Below are 19,754 nucleotides of genomic sequence, written 5' to 3'. Positions count from 1 at the left end.
GATGCTGAAGTCTGGTGGTTGGAAAGCAGCATTTCTTGTTTTGCATATGTGGTACCCACTGTATTTCCTTTGCCTGGTTCTGTGTGGCTGCTGGATGCTGGTCCACATCTGCAAATACAGCACTGCAGGGGGTGGAGGAGGAATCAAATATTTTTTTCTTCACCTGACAAAGTGGTCAGAGTTCCTTGCAGAGAGAAGGTTAATACTGTATCTGGCTTGCAGAATCATATCCAGAGACCTGTTGACTTGTCACAAGGATGTGGCTCTGGTGTGCTGGTCCATCATGGATAGGGAAGGGCTCTGAAATCCGGAGATACATTTAACTTTTTTTTTTTCCCCTCTTAAAGTCCTCCAAGAAATGTGCATCCAATCTGTAGTGGTCTCCTTCAGCTTTTTTCAGCCACACTCCACAGTTTTCTGATGCTTGCTTCCACTTTGGCTCTCTCACAGGTGAACCTGTGTCCTGAAACTCCTTGCTGAGAACTGGATTTGGGAAAGAGCAGGCAGTAAAATCAAAAGCCTTCACCTGTTCCTGGAATTTGCTGCTGTCTGCAGCACTTTTGGTTTATACACAGCAAGGATCACAGAAGCAACAGGCTGTTTTGGCATATTTGCTTCCCCTGTCATTTCTCTTTTAGCAGCATGAGCTATGTGTGGGGTCATGACTCAGGAACAGTAAAAGGAGCCTGGGGATGGGCTGTAGCAGCAGGACCCTCTGTTCTTGTCTCTGTGCAGTAAAAACAGAGGGGCTGTAATGCCCATGTCAGCCTCTTCCTGGGCATGTGGGCCACTGTGGAGCCTTTTTGCAGCACTTGTGTTGGTCACTGTGCTGGAACTGGATGTCAGCAGGATCATCTCCTCCTTTCTTTGGGCAAAGTGCCTCAGAGCACCCTTTCCAAGGAGAAACTTGGTCTTTCTTTTGAGCCACAGACCTGGGGGACGATTCACTTGCGGATGCAACAGGATTGGCAACTCTGGGTCCTATGTACAAAGATTTTGGGAATCCTGCCTGGGAGCACCTGTATGTCGGTGCTGGCTGCAGAGAGCAAAGCCAGGGGCTCCCAGAGAAGGTGGCCAAGGTCCCTCTTGATGAAATGTCTAGTCCTGTCCAGGCTCACCACCCTGGGAGAGAGGAGTGGTTTGCCTTTCTCTGGTGTTAGCTGTTCCTGCCCCTAGATCTGCCCCTGGATTGCTGTGCACCTGCCTGCAGCTCTGAGGACAGACCCTGATAGCTGAAGCTGGAGAGTGATTCCTCCCTGGACAAGTCATGCTAGTGAAAAATAAACTGGATCTGGCCAAGTAAAATCTTTGAACAGCACCTGTAAGTACTGGCTGGGCTGCTCTGTGGTGGCTGCCTCTCTAAGGATGTGTCCCTCTTTGGACTTATCCAGGAGCTGTTTGCAATGTGGAGAGTGACATCGTTCTGCTTGCAGTGGGCATGTGAAAGGTGTGATATTGCTGGCAGAGCAGGCAGAGTTGCTGTCTGTCCAGTCCAGGGCATGTCAGACAGGACAGAAATGGAGCAGGACCTCGTCACCTGTTGTAGCATTTACTGGTGTGTGTTGGAAGAGCCACGATCTGCCTTTTCTCAAGGGAAGGTGAGAGGACTAGCCCAGGGAAAGGCAGAGGGGCCGGTGTGCCTCTCTTTAAACTGTCCCATCGCTCCTGGTCTGCAAACTCTCCTCCTCCTGCTAGTTAATATTAGTATTCCGTTTGTGGAACGGGCGATGCAATTAACACAAAGGTACAGTCATTCATTCTGACTGGAGGACTCATGGGATCAGATGTACTGGGGATAGGAAGCGGAGGCTTTCTGCTGGGAAAGAATGTCACAGCACAGCGGACACAGAAATGAAAAGCTATTAATAATGATCCCGGAACTTCACTTCCATCAGCTGTTTATTTAAAGGTGCTCCGTATTCAAAGCCTCCTGATTTATGTGGGCAATAACACTCACAGTCCTGGGATCACTTTTTTAAGCAAGGCTAATGGGGTGAAACCATCATACTGCGACAGTAGAGATCAAGCTGGGAAAATGATACTGGAGAGAAAAATAAACTATTGCCTAGATAATCCCAGAGCTACGCTGGGCTGGGAGCGGGTGTGAGCTCCCTGCTCTTCCAGCATTTATTGAGGCTCTTACTTCCCTTTTTTCCTTGGTCTTTGTGAACAGAATTTACTGGGCATGGAAGGATATAAAAATTTGATTCTACCAGGCAGGATGCTAAAATGCTACTTCCCTTGCATGCAAGTGAAGCTTTGTCTGTAGTAGAGCTGTGTGTGGTTGTTTGGCCACGCAGTGCCCTGGGCCGGGCAACCTCTCCATCTCAGCCTCTGGGGCTCCCATCCTGTCTTGGTCCCTTCTTTAGGAACTGGTTCCTCTGGAGAAGGGAGTCTCTGCTCTCTGCTGCGTGGATTTTGCCTGCACAGTGATGGTACAGGAGTGCCTGGAGGGGCAGAGGTGGGATGTTCTGCACCGTGGCACAGAGGGGAGGAAGGGCTGCTCTGCCCTGGGGAAGGTCAGGTTCTGTGTGGGTTCTCTTTATGGGGCTGTTAGTCCTGGCAGCACCAGGGAGGGCTGCTTGGTGGGGCCCAGGTGCTGGGCCGTTGACCTGACCCATGGATTTGACACAAACTCGTGGTGGTTATCTCATCCTTTACCAGTTAAACCACAACAGGAGATTGGGCTCAGGGCAGGAGGAGTGCAACAGCAGTGCTGGTTTCCTCTGAACCTGCAGCAGAGCCCTTGGGAGCAGGAGCTGGTTTCAGCAGCTCCCTCTGGACGTCGGGCAGTGTGCCAGGAGTGCCAGATGTTAGCCACCAGAGGACTTGTGGTACTTGCAGGGCAGTGAGCAGCTTTTGGCAAAACCTGGATGTTTTTCCTGGGGGTGTGGAGTAGCCCCGAGGCCGTGGAGCTGCTGTTCCTGTTGCCCTGGGCAGCGACCGACTCCAGGGACACGACTCCAAGTGCTCTGCGCCGTCAGAGCTGGTGGTGGTGGTGATGTGATTACTAGGATGAAGCAAATGATTCCAAATAAATAATGCATCTATCATTAATGGCTGAATGCAAAATTTAGCCTTTGCTGTTGTCTGCAAGTTGCTTACGAGGAGGTCACAGTCTTTTAGTCTGCTGTGGGCTGGAGCAGGCTGTTCTCTGCAGCTTGCTGGCAAATGCTCTGCTTGGAGGATTCCTGGCCCCCTCTGCTCCAGAGTGTTGGTCCCTGGCCCAGCAGGAGGGTCCAGTCCTTCCTGGTTGTACTTCATGAGAGGGAGGTGGGCTTTGCTTTGAACGAGTCTCTACCAGGGTGACCATCCAGAGGCTCTCCTGTGGGGCTGTTCTCAAGAACACCTCACTGCTGACCTGGCCCTGCTCAACACACAGCCTTAGGGACCCAGGGAGGGACCTGGCAGGGCTCTGATCACCTGGAAAGCCTCCAGGGGTGTGCAGGTGCCCACTCCTTGCTGTGCTCCTCTTGAAGGTGTTGGCTTTCAAACAGACTTGGCCAAAATGTACCCTCTGTGTAGGAGACTCAGCTGACAGGGGTTTCTGCCAGCTGTGATGGACTGTTCTGTGCGATGCTGTGACTTAGCAAGGCATGTTTGCTTCCTGTTTGGGAGATGAGGATGTGCAATGTTCCACTTCAGGTTCCTGAATTCCTGTGGTACCCAGATTACTTCCTTTCTTCCCAGTGTGTTTACTCAGAAATTCTTGTAGAGTGGGAAGGTTTGGGCCCAGAGCCTCTTCTTCCACATGCCAGGAAAGCCTGAGTGTAGTCAAAGTAGTGTTGGATTTTAGCAGGATGCTGCAGGAATAATTTTCTTGCCCATTATACTATCTCGTTTCTAATTTTTGTTTAATGAGCTCATCTGAAAATAAGAAAATCATTGTAACAGTTTTCTTAAGTGTGAAAGATCAGGCTGAAATTGGCATTAAAGAGACTAATTACTTTCATTCTTCCACCTTTCTGACAGCTGTTTATTGCTGCAGGCTCATGCTGAGGTGCTGAGGAAGCCACTTGTCTCTTCAGGTGCCTTTGGCCCAAGGTATCTGCAAGAGAAAATTGGGTGCCTGCTTCTAATCTGGGCTGTGCAAACTGGATCATCTTGTTACACAGGACAAAAGTACTGTGCAAACTGTAGGTGTGACACCTGTGGTGCAGCCTCACAGGTCTGGTCCTGTTTTCTTGCTGCTCCCTTGTCCTCCCTCGTGACTTCCCTGCTTCATCAGGGAAGTCTGAGTCGCAGAATGACAGTGTGATGCCACGGAAAGGGACTTCCTTGGTCTTGTACTTTCCATAAAGGGGAGTTGCATGTGTCCTGTCAAGAAGACTGAGGGATTTCCAAGGGCAAAATTGCTAAGAGGATTAAGATGTGTAGGGAAGAAGAGTGAGCAGCAGCAAGAGACCTACCTGAAAGTGGCATTTGCCTGCCACAGTATTTATTTCACCAGAGGACTGAGTCTGAACATGACCTTGAACCCTGAGAAGCCAACTGAAGGAGGTTTCTTTGAACCTTTATGGCTCAGTATAATACCCACTTGTTATTCTCTATAGGAATTTGGGGAGACTTTCACGAGAGGTGGAAAGTTGCAGACAAAGCTGTGAACATCTTCAATTTTCCATTTAATCACACAATATTGAGTGATAAATAATTCATGCATCTGCCAAACACTGGCTTAAAAGAACCCAATTCCCTCCACATTTGTCGAAGTGGAAGAATTCCATTTTGTGCTTTTTTATTTTACTTCGTCCTTTAACTCCCATCCAAAAGCCCTGTTGTCTGGGCCATCAGCTTTGATTCCACTTGCCCTGTTTTGAACTCGTGCCTTTCCTTTCTTGTCACTTCTGCTGTTCAGAGTTGGCAGCAGGGGAGTGATGGTGCTCCCTGTGTGTCCTTGGGCTGTGGAGGTTTGTGGGGAGTTCTCTGCCCTGCTCTGTGGGAGCACTCCTGGCTCCTCAGGAGGTGCTTGGGCACAGAAGATGTGAATCTTTTGGGAATGCGACTTCTGACTCTCTACAGGGTGTTTGGAAGATGATTTTCAGATCTGGCTATCTGTCCAGATCCTAAAATTAAAGACTTGCTCTGAGCTCCGGAGCTTTCTCTCCACAGCAGGAGGAACTCTGTCCATCCCAGCAGTTGTGACAGAGATGCTGTGCTGGCTGCCTCCACCTCCTCTCAGAGATTGTTTTTAAAGACGAATTAAAAGTATTGTATTCACGTAGACAAGGCATGAAAATTCCATATTTGGAAAAGAATTGCTGCAGAGCGAGACCGTTATGGCTGTAAAACCCTCTTCCCTAGGGCAAGCATTGAGGATTTTCTTTGCAATTAAAATTTCTTTGAAACTTGGACCAGAGAAGATTTGGAAGAAAAAAAAAAATCTCCTGAACTTTGAAAATACTTTTTTCCAAACAATGCTTGTGTGAGAGCTTTAACAAATGCTGTTCCTCCCAGCGTGTCTGATAGCAGAAAGTGACTGAACATGAGAAGTCAAAAGGTTGTGAATAGCTCCTGCTCTAACACTTGCCTCACTCTTTCTATTAGAATTTTTCAAGGCAGCATTAAAGGAGACAATATTATACTTAAAGCAACTTAAAAAGAAGGGGCAAGATGCATGTTTAGTCATACAGTCCTGAGCGTTGCATAGATATATATTCCTCTGCAAGAACAACTTTTCTGGCCTGTGTGCAAGTTTATCTGAGAAGAAAGGCAGATGAAAATGTTCCTTGCTGGGAGAATAATTCCAAGGAAGTAGAAGGAGGAAATTCAGAGATTTACTTCAAGAAAAAGCATGACTAAACTTTTACTATGGATAATGGGCTTTCTGCCCTGTTGTCAGAGCTGAGGCTAGGGTGACATTAGTGAGAGACCTTGATTTTATCGTTGCCTGCCTGTCTTCTGTGCTCTTTATCAGGGCTAAAGACTTGCTGAAAGGCAGATTGCTACCAAACATTGCTTTGCACAGTCTGGACCTGCACTTGGGATATGCTCATCCAGCAACTGGTTACACTGTGTGAGTAAAAATAAAAGTAATTTGAATATCTTATTTCAAAAGCCTCTACAGTTTTGAATCCCTTGGCCACTGATCTTCAGCATGTGTAATACTGTGGTGCAATGTGCCATCCAGGTCATCTCTGGCCATCTCTCACTTGATTGTCAAAATGTATTGGGGTTCTGGAAATGACACTGAATTAGGACATGCCTTCTGCAGGATGCATTTCAGTAAAGGGATGCAACAGGTTTTCCAGAGTTTGCAGTGACAGAAACCTGTCTAGCTTGCAGTTGCTCTCTGTGGCACCAGTGCTCTGATATCTTGTCCAGCTTTGTCTGAACGTTGTGTCTCAGATGTCACTGATGGGATCTGCTATGGGATGGGACCTTGCAGCACAGTGACTGTGATCATAATCCATCTTGCTGTGTGTGGACATCCCACAGCTTTGCCTGCAGCATCATCTGCTGATGTCCCTTGCAGAATTATTGGCCGTGTGTGTTCAGGTGTTCCAGCCAAAGACTCTGGTTTGTGGGTGCTGGAGCAGAGGAAGCTGGAACAGCAGCCAGGTTGTGGTGTTGGTCCCCAGTGTTTTAAACCTGCAGAGCTCTCCCTATAGGGCAGAGGGCTGAATGCACTGGCCATTCCTTTGTCCAGCCCAAAGGGTAATCATGGGATGCCTTTTGGATGCTAAAAAGAGCCGTGGGAAGCCGTGGGGATATGGGTGGGTGGTTGGCCATGGTGCTGTGGTCCAGGCTTGGTGTGGTGCTGATGTGCACTGTCAGGAGGCAGCGTTTGGGATGTTGGAAGCTTGCATGTGATACACTTGCCTAGTCTGGAGGTGACACTACCTTATGTCTGGCAAGATTGCCTCACCCCTCGTCTCTAGATTTTGAGGAGAAGTTTATAAAAGGAAAAAAAGAAAAAAATCTGCGTCATCTTGTCTTACAATATCCAGTAGAGAAAGTGAGCTCCAGAGAGCTTGAATTCATGTCTTAGCCCCAGGCCTGGAGATTATGAACCATCTTAAAGCTTTGCAGCAGCCTTGCCATGCTTGTATTACCTGCACACAACAGATATGGGGAGTGTGCTGTAGCCAGCCCGTTCCTTTTCCCGGGAAGGGGAGCATTAAGCGGATTTGAATCCTGTTTAACAGGAGGAGACGTGGTCACAGGCTGCGTGCTGCTGCACTGTAGGCAGCACTAGAGAAGAATTGCTGTTGAAGTAATTGCAGGCTTTTTCCTGCCCCGTCTCCCAGCAAGGTCTGTCTGAGGCTGGGCTGTCGTGCTGCCCACGCTCTCGGGTGTGAGGCAGGTGGGCTGCCCGTGGATGCAGACTGAGCTGGCACTGGTGTGTCCCCAGAGCTGCCCTTGTGCTTGCACGTGGCCTGTTCCCTTGTGGTGGCACAGCTGGCACGTGTGGATGGTGCTGGACCCGCTGCACACCCTCTGAGCTCTCAGGGAGCTGCTCTTTCCTTGGCTTTGCTGTGTAGCAGGTCTGGAACTGGTTAATGGATGCTCCCAGTTTGAACTCATTCAAAGCAGTGAGAGGACCATGGAGATCAGGGCTGAGCTGCTGTTTCTGACCAGTGACCCTCCCGCTGCAGCCTTGTGTCCTCTGGGGAGTGTGCATGCCATAGGAAAGTAGGAGAAAGCCCAAGCTTTCAGGAGCTCCTGTCTTATGCTTGGTATTCATTCTGTGGTTCTGCCTTCTTAAGGGTAGCACAAGTGGTGTCTTACTCTTGTCTTGCTCCTCAGCAGCTTTTGTAGCATCCTTGTGGCTGTTCTGAACAGCCAGAGCAGTCCTGATGCTCCTGACAGTAGTGATGCTGTTCTGCTGGGAGGAGTGAGGAGCCAAGGCAGAACATTCAAGCCCACATTGGCTTAGACAGCCAGCTGAGGTCAAGGAGGGAGGGCTTTCCTTCTCCTCTGTTGCATCTTTCAGCAGCTGCTGGGCAGCTCTGCATTTTCTGCCACTTATGAGGGCTTGTCTCAGAGGAACAGTGCTGGTGTGGCCAACACTTCTAGTAGAGCTATGGGCATGAGGAGCACTGCATGGGCTCCTGGGTTGCTCCCAGGCCTCTGGGTGGGATTGTTCTCCCTGGGCTCCTGGGGCATCACTGCCCTGGCCCTGGGACTCCAGCAGTGTTGGGCAGTAGTGCAGGACTGTGATGGACTGGGCAGTGCTATCCTTGTGTGCTGTTGCCTGCCCCTGTCTTCCCCCTCCCCCTGCCTACCTTCTCCTGCACCAGCCTGCATTTTTAAAATGAAATAAATATTGACACGGGCGGGATGCTATTCAATTTGTCCTGATCACTGGGCTGCGGTGAGTTCTGACAGAGCACAGTGTAAAACATAAGCTCGGGATGTAATTTCTACTGTCAACATGATGTACAGTATAGCTGTGCCAAATGCACACCAACAAACTGCACAAGCTCTTGTGGGAAGGGGAGGGGGCGAGTTGTGCTGATAATTGGGATGCAGGGATGGCAGAGCAGCAGGAGAGGGGACATTACCCTGGGCCTGGGGCCGTGTGAGTGTCTGGTGCTTCACTTTGTGCATGAAAACCTGCTTGGCTTGGCAAGTGCCTGGGCATGCTGCCACGTGGGTGCATGTGTGCTGCTGCCTGCCGGGACCCTGCGGGCTGGGCTGGCTGCAGCAGCAGCTCCCACCAGTTATTTATGGCCCCGCTGCTCACGTGTGGCAGAGAGAAGTGGCACTTCCAGCTGTTGGTGAGAGATCTTCAATAACACAGGGAAATAAATTTAGTGCTTATCTCGGTTCCTATGCACGGGACTTTCTGTGGTGCCTTGATTCCTGCTGCTGCAAGGGCACGAGCAGGACTTGGGGGTCTTGGCTTCACAGCCTCTGAAAGGGGTCTGTGATGTGATAGCTGGAAAAAGGGTGTGCACACTGAGAAGAGACATGACCCTGACCCCAGCTGTGGCCTGAACCTCTGACAGAAGAGACACAGGCTGAGAATTTGTGGGTGGAGAAGAAGGGTCTGGTCTGTGGTAATGAGCCTGGCTACAGGTGTGTTTCTGGATCAGTGTTTTGAGGTGGCTCTGGGTGTGGGGGGCTGGAGATCACCACAGGTTGTGTAGATGGGCTTTGCAGCCTGGAACCTGGACGAGGCAAATCAGGTTACACCACCCCCACCTCTGCCCATGGGAAGAGCACACAAACAGCTCAGCTGAATGTAGCTGAACTTTGGACCCATGAGAGAGCCACCAGCAAACAACATTAGCAGTAAGAGGAGAAATCAGTTAAATATAAAAAGCAGCATAATAGCTGAGACTCTAAACAGAAGGTTGTGGTTCCCACAGCAACGCAGCCCAGCCCATGGGTGCTCAGCAGGACTCTCCTCTCTGTGGCAGGAGCTGCTCTGTGGAGTGCTCAGATGCAACAGGGCTGAACAAGTTGCCTTGGGAACTGTGGGCCAGCTTGTCCGCCAGCCTGGGAGCAACTCGGCTCCAGTGGAGCTCACCCACTGCAGCATCTTCTGCCCTCACTTCCTCTTTTCTGCCTGGCCTTAGTATGTGCATTTAAATTGTTGCTTTTACTGTTTTATTGATACATTCTAGGATTGTGCTGCAGCTCTGGCCAGGCTGACACGGGAGGCACAGTGCCCCTTTCTGAACAAGGAGCAGGGCCATCCCTGTGTGCACAGGGCTGTCTGCAGCGCGTGCCTCGGGTAGTCCTGTCGTGGAGGAAATCAGCTGCCACTCAGGTGTGAAATGGTGTGATGAGGAGAATGAAGGTGGCTTCTGCTGCATCAGGGAGCCAGGGTTGGTGCTGCCTGCCAGCTGTGTGCCCTGAGCACTGTGTGCTGCAGGCAGTGGGGAATGTGCTGCCTTCCTGCCAGCTCAGTCAGGGCCCCTGGATGCTGATGTTACTCGTGGTGCCAGGATTTGCACTATTGGACTGGCTTTCTTTCAGCCTCCCTGTGTGTTCAGAAGGCCTTTGGTGCTGCAGAACTGCTCCCTGGCAGCCTCACTGCTGCCTTGTCAGGCTTCTGGCAGGGCTTTATAAACCAGTGTGGATGGATGTGCTCCTGGATGGCAGGGAGAAGGTACTGGGTGGACAGAGTGGCTGGTGGCTGCCTCTCCCTAAGGCTCTGCTGACGTATTTGTCCTGAGAAATGGACTCTTTTTTAAGTTCTTTTTCTGGCAGTTGCATTTACTAGGTACAATTCATTTGTACTCAGACTTTGGATGCATCTGGAGGTGTTGCCTGCAAAAATACTGCAGAGTGGCAGGGCAGAGATGCTGAATGTGTTCTTCCCACACTTACTGTTTGCCTTGGGTGCTGACCTGAAACTCTTGCTCTGGCAGAGCTTGTGCTGTTCAGTTTATTGACATCTCTTGCTGTCTGCAGAACTTACTCCAAAATAACCACAAATCTCCCAGATGTGAGAATTTGGAGAGATGCTGTTTGTGACAGTGGTGCACTGTATCTTGGTGTATGCATCTTCTGTGTAGACATGATAAAGCACATTTGCATGTGTGCTGTTGTTGTGTTTTGTTCTGAAGCCTGTTGTGGGTCAGGCATCAACTCCATTGCTCCAGAGCAGGGACCCTTGTCTCTGTGAAGTTGCTTTACCCTGTGAATCTTCTAACAGTGGGAAGAGATGACTCAGTCCACCACCCACCTACAAGTCACCTCATTTCCCTAAGTCTCTGATATTAAATACTCTGGTGTTTGATAGGGCTCCTCACCAAATTGGCAAGTGTAGCTCATCCTTCAGGAGCAGGAGCAGGAAGGGCTTCTACCTGGGGAGGCCTGGCTGCAGGAGGCAGTCGTGGCATTGCCAACAACCTTACCTGGCTGGTGCAGAAATGTCTTAATAACAAATGGGCTGGCAGGGAGAAGGGGTTGGGAGGAATGTTAGTGCTTCTGTACCATGATTGCTAACATAAAAATACACTGGAGACCCTGTGTTCCTTGGAGCATGAAGCGCACAGGGCTGGCACATGTGACAGCTGATGTGCATGTGTGAGTGGAATATAGCATGTGTGCTTGGAGAGGAGATGTGTGTGCACCCAGATGAGGCACAAATACAGACAAAAGAGTGCCAGTGTGTGGGGTTATCTTAGCTGTGCATGGGCTGGAATGTGTGTGAGCCCTTTGGGTGAATAGATCTGTGCACGTTGTGTGACACACTGCTTGTGAACCATGAACAGGCAGTGCAGAACAATGCCTGCCACTGGTGCCTTGTGGTTCTCAGTGAAGTGTTAGTCCAGACAAGTGAATGCAGAAATGGCAAGGCAGCTCACTGAATGCTTTGGGAAATGGCCCTTAGGTGCAGTCACACAGGGGAACGGCAAAAGTGGGTAAGAGCTGGGGAAATACTTGGGAGCTGTCCCTGCTCTGGACTGCTGGGGCTGTTTAGATTCATGGGGGGGTCTGTGAAGAGCACAGTCCAATTCCCTTTCTATGGGGAGTAGATGGACATCTAGTCCAGGAACATATTCCTCTCTGGTCATCCTCTTTCCCCCTCCTATTTAGAGTAACAGCTGACAGGAGATTAATTCTGCAGACTGGTGCATGTTTCATGAGTAGCTCAGGCTGTGGCTGGTATTGCAGAGCTCTGGTGGAAGCTCAGGATGTTGATGCAGGGAGAGACGGATGCTGCATCCCCATCTCCTGATCAGGTCTCTTCTCCCCAGGTGCTCACTGGATGTACTGTACTCTGGGCCAAAGGCCTGATGTCTCAGTCCTTAGTGCCCTGCAGGTGCCTTCAAACTTACCCTGGAGTCCTTTTTAAACTGTTACCTTTAAAGTCAGCCAGGTGGTGAGTTCTTGAACAGATGCTTTTCTCCTGCCCATGGCTGCAGAAGTGAGAGGACAGCAAAGCTTCTGCAGGGAAGGCTCTCAGGAGCAGCTGGACAGCCTGCCCTTCTCATGGTCAGGTGCTGGCATCCCCCAGCGTGAGCCTTGCCTGCGAGGGCAGGACTGGTGTGGTCTGGTCCTGCACAGGCAACAGCAGCTGTGCAGTGCTGGGGGTGCTGCTGCACATCTCCTGACAGTGTGGGCAGCGATGACCCCCTCCAGGCACAGACCCTGCTCCCCTCAGCAACCAGGGCAGTGTGGTGAGGGGGTGCCCTTGTCAGTGGGGTCCTTGGTCTCTGAGTCCTTGCTGGAGCAGATGTCCACAGTGCTGAGAGCTCTGCAGCCCCCCCTTCTGTGTTCCTGCTCTGGCAGAACCTGTGGGGCTGGGCTCTGCTGTGGGGCACCTGGGGCAGGGCAGGGTGGGGACACTGACCAAGGCTGCAGGAGCAGCGTGGGGGGACACGAGGCCCTGCTTTCACACTGGCACTGACACCTTGGCCTTTTCCAGGCTCCTGGAGACGCTGTTGGCCACCCTGCACCTCCCTGCGTGAGCCAGCGAGGATGGAAGTGACCGGGATCAGCTGGGCAAAGGACCCTTCACCGGGTGCTGGGGTGTCGTCCCCCTGAAGATGGAAGTTACAAATGGCCTCCTTGTGAACCGCACGTGTGGCACAGGCACCCGCACTGCCAGACCCCTCGCACAGTAACCCAAGGCTGCCTCGGGACAGGCCACAGCAGCTCATCCTGTTAACCCCTCCGTGAAAACACACGTGGAACAACTTTCCTTCGCCTCCCGTGAATGAGGGTTGCGGGTGCCTGTGCCCACCGGGGGTGTGGGCAGCAGGCTGAGCATCACCCGCTCCCCAGCGAGACCGGCGGCAGCCAAGCAGGGAGCCGCGCAGCTCTGCCCCTGGGGACAAATGCCAGCTGCCAGACTCTTCTCTGGAGACCCAGGAGCAGCCTGTGAGGCACCAGCACTGACTGCTCCCACGCTGGCAGGACGCCTCTCCTCACAGATGTGACTCGTGGTGGGACAGGAGCGCTCCAGCTGCCGGGGGCGGCATGTGGCAGGGATGGGGATGCTCTGCACTGACCAGGCAACCTCAGGCTGCTAGTGTGGACTTCCCTCCTACTCTTCCCTAAAGGATGCCAGCTGCCTGTCCGAAAGCTCCTGCTCATGCATCCTCCTAGAGTGCAATGGCGAAGGGTCTGCAGGGCTTCTCGTGGACCATGCTGCTGCTGTTCTGCGCCATCCAGGAGCTGGGGTCCTGGGCCGTGCACACGGCGGTGGAGGGCCCTGGCCTAGGGCAGCCAGGGGACCCTGCACTGCTGGCCGGAGGGCGAGTGAAGCGTGGCTGGGTCTGGAACCAGTTCTTCGTGGTGGAGGAGTACACGGGCACGGAGCCGCTGTATGTGGGGAAGGTAAGCCAGCCCAGAGTCTCCATGGGGCTGAGAGAGACAGCGGCAGAGCAGACATGCTGGCAGTGCAGGGGAGAGAGGGGACCTGTGTGAATGAAGGGTGCTCACAGGGGCCTGGTTAGAGAGGTGCTCTATGGACTGGGATGGCAGGAGCCCAGTCCCTGCTGGGGGTGGGGAGGTTAATGTGCTCCCAGAGACTATGATAGGAGCACTCCAGAATTCATGTCTGTGTTCTTATAGTCGTGTGCTGAGTTCCTGTGGTGTTGGGGGTGGGTGCAAGGAGCCCCATCTCTTTGGGAGCTGCTGGCAGGTGACAGTGCCTTGCTGGGCAGAACTGGGTCTGTTGGTGGGAGCTTGTCACTTCACTGGTGTGACGTCTTGTGGAGGTTGAATATGAACCTTTGCTCCTTTCACTCCTCGTGTCCTGAGGCTAAAAGAGCACTTCAACTTGGGATTGCTGGGCTTCAACGTTTCCTGGGAGCTGTGGAGAACCTGCCCTTGTCCCCCGCGCTTTGGGAAGATGTGTTATTTGTATACTGGTGAGGGCAGTGCTGGCTGCTGGGACCAGTCGGAGGAGCACACTGGAGGAGCACATCCACACAGCTGGAGCTGGGGATGTGGGCTCACCCCAAAGTTCCCAAGAGCTTGTACAGCAGGGCTGCCTGATGGCCTCGACCGTCTGGGCGTGAGTCTGGAGGAGGCTTGAAAATGGGTTTCTTGGCCAGGGACCAGCTGGGATTTCAGTGGTGATTTGTGTCCATTTCAGCAGACGCTCCAAGCCGCACTCCTCCGCCCCCTCGGAGCAGGCACAGCTAATTCCTGGCTCCCCTGGGAGCAGCGGAGGCACCGGGCCCTGTCACAGGTCTGGCAATGCCTCGGCTCCGAGTGAACCAAGAGCTACAACTCACCCATTTTGCAGCCTCTGTCCACGGCACCCACCACATCACCTGCCCCGCTCAGAACAAGTCAGCACTGACATCACTCCCTGCGGATTCTGCTCCCCAGGGCTGAAAGCCACCAGGGCGAGGCTTCTCCAGGGACTGGGAAAAGATGTGGTGCCCTCCTGGGTGGTCCCTAGCAGTGTGACAGCCCTTCTGACACAGCCCATGAATCTGGAGCCTTCCTGTGCAGGGGGGACCCTGCAGGGTGGCAGGGGCTTGCCCTCTGTGGATGCCTCTCACACACCTACATGTGCTTTCCGAAGGGCCGATACCATTTCCATAAAATCTGGGTTCTCTGGCTAATCCTTCTTCTGAACTGTAATTTCCCCTGAGGCTGCTGTCAGTTTGATGTGGATTTCTTTAGGTTTTTTAAATAGAATTATGGGGTCAGCACTAGTTACAAACTTCTGCATGTGGACAGATCTATTTTAGATAGAGGAGAGGATTAAAGGGAAAAAAGCAGATTTAATTAAGTTGCTAATATTTAAAGAAAATTGATGAACTCGGGCTTTATGAGTTGGAGCAAACAGAGTGCGCCATTATTATGGGCTAGTTTTTATTTGATTTTCTTTCTTTTCTAGCCCTGGAGTCATTTTTTATTTGTGTATCTGTGCTTTCTGTTTAATTGCTTTTAATAAGGAATGTGCACCTCTGTTCACATTTAATTTTGATTTAATTATTAGTATGTAGTTAACGGCTTGGTAAAAATCCTGGTTGTAGTCTTTTAGGACAAGGAAACTCTTTTCCTGTTCAACAAACAGGAGAGATCAGCCTTTTGTCTGCCCTCTGGACGCCCTGGTGCTGCAGGCACTGCTGCCCTTGGCTGGGAAAGGGGGGTCCCTCTCCTGTCCGGGGCACAGTGCTGCTGGCATCCCCAGCCAGCAGTTCTGTGCCAGGGCTGTGTGACTTGGCTCTCCTGCCATTCCCAGGGGTGATGGGATCCCCGAGGCTGCCTGGGAACATGGTGCTCCCCAAGCCTGCCTGCTGTAGCAGCGAGGCCAGGAGGAGAGAACATCCCTGGGATGTGATCTGGGCCCGTGGCATCTCCCCTCGGGTGCCTGTAGTCTGCAATCTGGCCCTCCCCCATTAGTTGTTGTTTAGCCAAGCAGCACAGATTTAGCTCTTTTAATCTTCCCTTGTAAATCAATCTCTGCAGCCCCCTGAGCCCAGGCTCCATTTTTCTTCCTAGCATTCCGGTTTGCAGGGATGCTGGTGTCTGCTCCGAGCAGTCAGTGATGAGCAAATATGTGAAGAGGTTGTGCTGAGAACTCAGTGTGATGCTGGGAAGAGGTGCTGGGTGCTTTATCTCTGCCCTAATTATTAATCATGAGCCTGGTGTTCAGCAGAAAAATGCAGTTACTTGCGCTCTGCAGACCAGGTGCTCCTTCTTCGTTCTGAAAAGCTCGTGGAGCAGTGGGAACTGGGGAGAGGATAACAAAGTGAAGAGAGAGGGCAGCAAGCTCTCCAGCAGCCAGCAGGGAGGGCTGGGACTTGGTGGCTAGTGTGGGATGACCCTCCCCACAGCCCAGGGCAGGATGCTCCGGGTGGCCAGGGTGGGATTGACCCACCCCTTAGGCACATCCCAAGTGGCACTGAGCCACCACGATGGTCCCAGACACTGCTGGGCTCACAGCCCTGTTTGTGAGCTGAGTGAAGGTCTCCTTCCAGGCAAGCCTTGGGAGATGTGTCACCATGGGCAGTAATTTGTGAGTGTTCTGCAAAATGCATTGAATTGTCTAACGCGTGGGTCCCTCACTCATGAAATAAATACATAAACTGTATCTAACAAGACAAATATAATGAAGGCATCGTAAAAAAGAGGCAGCTCTGGTATAAATTCTTCCTGGTAGAGCTGTATGTCTGAAAGGTGGGTTATAGAACTGCAGTTTGGAAGATTGAATGGCCCATAAACATTTTCATATTTCATTAGCCGATTAATAGACGGCTTTTTTCTTTTTTTGGAGGGGGCAACATCACTTTGCTGATTCTAGGCAGAAATTTGTAGGAAACAAATGAAAGCAGCTGATGAAACCTTTCCGGGGGCCTGTCCCGTTATGGATTGTCCCAATTAATGCCTGTGCTGCTCTCTGTCAAGATGCATTCTGCCTGTCCAGTTACTGTTAATAGATTTCTCATAAGTGGCTGGATTGTAAAAACCTCATAACTCAGTTTAATGCCACCAATAAAATTATCTCTGGACGTCTGGCCTGGATTCCAGTCAGCTCCTGGTCCATGGGGAACTGCTGTTTACCCTTTCTGTTCCTAATTTCAAACACTGTCTTAATTAGAAAATGAAGCAGAGACTGGCTACAAAAGCATCTTTGACAGGGTCTGGTTTTAGTCCTGAACATGAGCCGGATTTGTCACACCCTCTGCAGGCTTTGCCCAGGTGGGGCTCTGGGTGTGATGTTGGGATGTTGTGAGCCCCTGTTACCTTGCCATGTAAACCCAGCACAGGTGTGTAGTGAGTGTGTGAGCTCTTAGACAGGGAGATTTGTCAGCACCAGCTGCCCAGATTATGGAGGGTGGCTGGGGCAGAGGGGCAGGTGGGGATGGACTTTGGGCAGCTGGATGTGTGAGGGGGAGTGGATGCTGATGGTGAGGTACCTGTGCAGCTTGGGAGAGGTGATCCCACACTGCCAGAGTCCTGGGTCCTTGGCCATAGGGAAATATCTTTCTTTGGAGTGCTGTTGAGTTGTCCTTTCCTTTCCCCCATCTCCTAACCCCTTGTTGGTGGAGTTTGTCCCTTGTGTGGTGTGGGTGGGCACTGGCAGGATTTCTGCTCTGCAGAGCAGGGTAGGCAGGACAGAAGTTCCAGTTTATTGGGTCTTCCTTCATGCACAGGAGTTGTCTGGTGGTGCTCTCTGCCACTCTCCCAGTGGGAGAGGGGGACATCACCCAGGCACTGTGGGTACCTTGTGCAGGGGCTCCAGACCCTCGCAGTCTTGGCTGGAGTCGGGCACAAGCACAGCCCCAGCCTGCTCCCACCCTCTCCCTCTTTCCCTGGCAGATCCACTCGGACTCGGATGAGGGAGATGGCTCCATCAAGTACACCATCTCCGGGGAGGGCGCAGGGACCATCTTCCTCATCGACGAGATCACAGGTGACATCCACGCCACCGAGCGCCTGGACCGGGAGCAGAAAACCTTCTACACGCTGCGGGCACAGGCCCGTGACCGGCAGACGGATCAGCTGCTGGAGCCCGAGTCGGAGTTCATCATCAAGGTGCAGGACATCAACGACAGCGAGCCTCGCTTCCTGGAGGGGCCCTACATCGGCAGCGTGGCTGAGCTGTCCCCCATCGGTAGGTCTCCCGGGTGGGAGGACATGGGTTGGGAAACTTGCGCCCCTCTCCTGTCAAAAAAACCTCGAGCCTTCTGTAGCCCGTGAAACCACCTGCAAATCCTAGGGATTCCAGTGCTAGGGAGCCAAAAGGGAAAGAATAAATAAGGTGGCTTAAGAAAAACAAGTGGATAAATCCTCTGAGCTGATTGCCAGCCTGTGTCTGAGCGCTCAGTCTCAGCCCTAAGCCATGCTCTGGGGACGGGTCGTGGCGGTGCCAGCTGCCCGCTGTGCACTGACTCTGGCTTTGCACAGCCCCCTCGTTCCTGAATGCTGGGAGGTTGGACTAAGCCCTTGCATGCCAAGGGGCTCATGTCTGCCTGTGGTTCAGATTAGCCTGTGTGGTGCATTTTCCCCTCCTCAGGCCATCCTCTGTGTGCTGCTTTCCAGCTCTTCCGAACCTTGTGGCTGCCCAGCCATCGTCCCTTGTGTGTCCCCATGCAGCAGTGCCAGGCCCCTCTCAGCTGGATCCATCCCTCCTCTGATGGGCCAGGATTTGTTGGCTGAGAATGAGGAATTCGTGTCCCTGTGACAGAAGCGTGGCTCCCCTCTGTTGCCATTAGCTGCCCATCCCCTTGGCACCCGGCCCCTTTTAATTGTGTTGGTGATCAGCCTCACTGAAGCACTGAGGGCCAGGCTGGGATGTGTATCATGGGGCTGCAGGAGTCCATCTCCCCAGATGGCCGAGCAGGACAGTCACCTTTGTGCTCACCCAGGTGTCAGGAGGGGTGCAGGGAGGTGATGTGTGAGCTGCAGCGCTGATGGCCTTGCTCCTGTGCTGGCTTGGTGCTGGATTCCTGTGCTGCTGAGCACAGCTGGAGTCCAGGAGAGTGGCTGGTGCTGCACTGCCCATGCTGTTCCCAGTCCATGCCAGGCTCTCTGTTACCTCCATTGACAAACCTGAGTTTGTAGCAGGCTGCGTGTCAGCGCGTGCTGCAGGCAGGAGCTCTAAATCACTGTTCCCAAAGGCTGCATCCAGGTGGAAGACAGCCTGTGAAAGACTAACACTGAAGATAAGGCAGGTCCCCAACAGTGTCAGAAAGGAATGAGTTGGCACAGGAGACAGAAATGGTGCCAGGACTGTGGTGAGACCCCCAGGGCAGCTGAGCTGCACCAGGGCTTGACAGGTCAGGTCAGGTGAGCTGCCAGATCCTGTTGTGCTGCTGCAGGAAGGTCTGGCTGCAGAGACATCCTGGAAGCAGAGCTCAGGGGATGGTGCTCGGGTCTGCACTGCCTCAGGACAGAGCTCTGTCTCTCCGTGGTTAATATGCAGCATATTGCAAAGCTGGTGCGTGGCCTCCAGCAGGTACGGATGTACAGGAATTGCCCACACCAGAGGAGCTGCTGCTGCCTGGATTCTGTTGATGTATGGAGAACAAGCTCTCCGGAGGCATCCCAAGCTCTCCTTCCTCTTCCCGTTACCTGCACAGAGAATGACCCCTTGAACTGCAGCCATGTGCTCCTGGAGAAATGAAAGACAGCATGTGGGCACCAAAGCAGGAGGCATCCAGTTCCCAAAGGGAATAAAGAAATTAAATTAATCTAATTTGCTTGAACAACATTTTAAAAAGCAAGGAATTCTCAACTCTGAGTATTAGACAAGGATCCCAGTTCTTTGAAAATCACTAACAATTATGGAGCCGCCTGATCAGACTGATGTGAACAAGACATATCAAAGGAGACAGTTTCTATGCGAAATTGGAGATCAGAGGGAGAAAGAAACACGGTTTCACAACATGAAAGGAGGCGATTCCTGCAAATTAAAATACTCGGAAGTTAAAAGTAAAGAGAAGTGCTGTGAACGGCGTGGGCTGTGCTTCCAAGCTGCGTGCTTGGAGAGGGGAGCTGAAGCCAAGAGCCTGTTCTGCTTTCCGGGCTGTCTGCCTGCGACAGCCTCAAAGCCTTCTGCAGCCTGGCCATCCTGGGGAGCACACGGGCTCCTCCGGAGCAGCCTATCCCTGGAGATGGCCCAGGGAGAGCCTCACACATCACCCTCACGTGGTGCTGCTGCACAGTGTGAGTGCAGAGCCGGAGGGTACCCACATGCTGCTGCTGCTGCAAGTCCCCAGCTCCCTCCCGCTTATCCCTCGGCTTACCCAGGAACAGGCAGCACGAAGGACAAGATGGACACATCCTGTGAAAGCATAAACAGGCAAGCCTGACACAGAGCTTTCTGCTCAACCCTCTGAGCTTCAGCAGCTGGGAGGGAGATGGGGCTGGTCATGGACCTG

The 19,754-nt window shown here is 52.3% G+C and overlaps 1 protein-coding gene across 2 annotated transcripts in view; it reads left to right on the top strand.

Annotated features, from left to right (window-relative positions):
• The window catches only part of CDH22 (cadherin 22), a 76,165-nt gene that overhangs the window by 10,855 nt on the left and 45,556 nt on the right, over window positions 1-19,754 (top strand). For both annotated transcript variants that reach the window (XM_027693901.1, XM_027693902.1), the window contains exons 2-3: window positions 12,329-13,242; window positions 17,191-17,485. In XM_027693901.1, the coding sequence (XP_027549702.1) occupies window positions 13,018-13,242; window positions 17,191-17,485 (520 nt within the window). In that variant the 5' untranslated portion in view covers window positions 12,329-13,017. The remainder of the gene's footprint in view (window positions 1-12,328; window positions 13,243-17,190; window positions 17,486-19,754) is intronic.

The sequence above is a fragment of the Neopelma chrysocephalum genome, unplaced genomic scaffold (genome assembly GCF_003984885.1).
Source record: "Neopelma chrysocephalum unplaced genomic scaffold, ASM398488v2 Primary Assembly neopelma1_94, whole genome shotgun sequence".
NCBI classification, from domain to species: domain Eukaryota; kingdom Metazoa; phylum Chordata; class Aves; order Passeriformes; family Pipridae; genus Neopelma; species Neopelma chrysocephalum.
The sequence above is the reverse complement of the archived record's forward strand: the minus strand, read 5'-3'. Positions and strand labels throughout refer to the sequence as shown.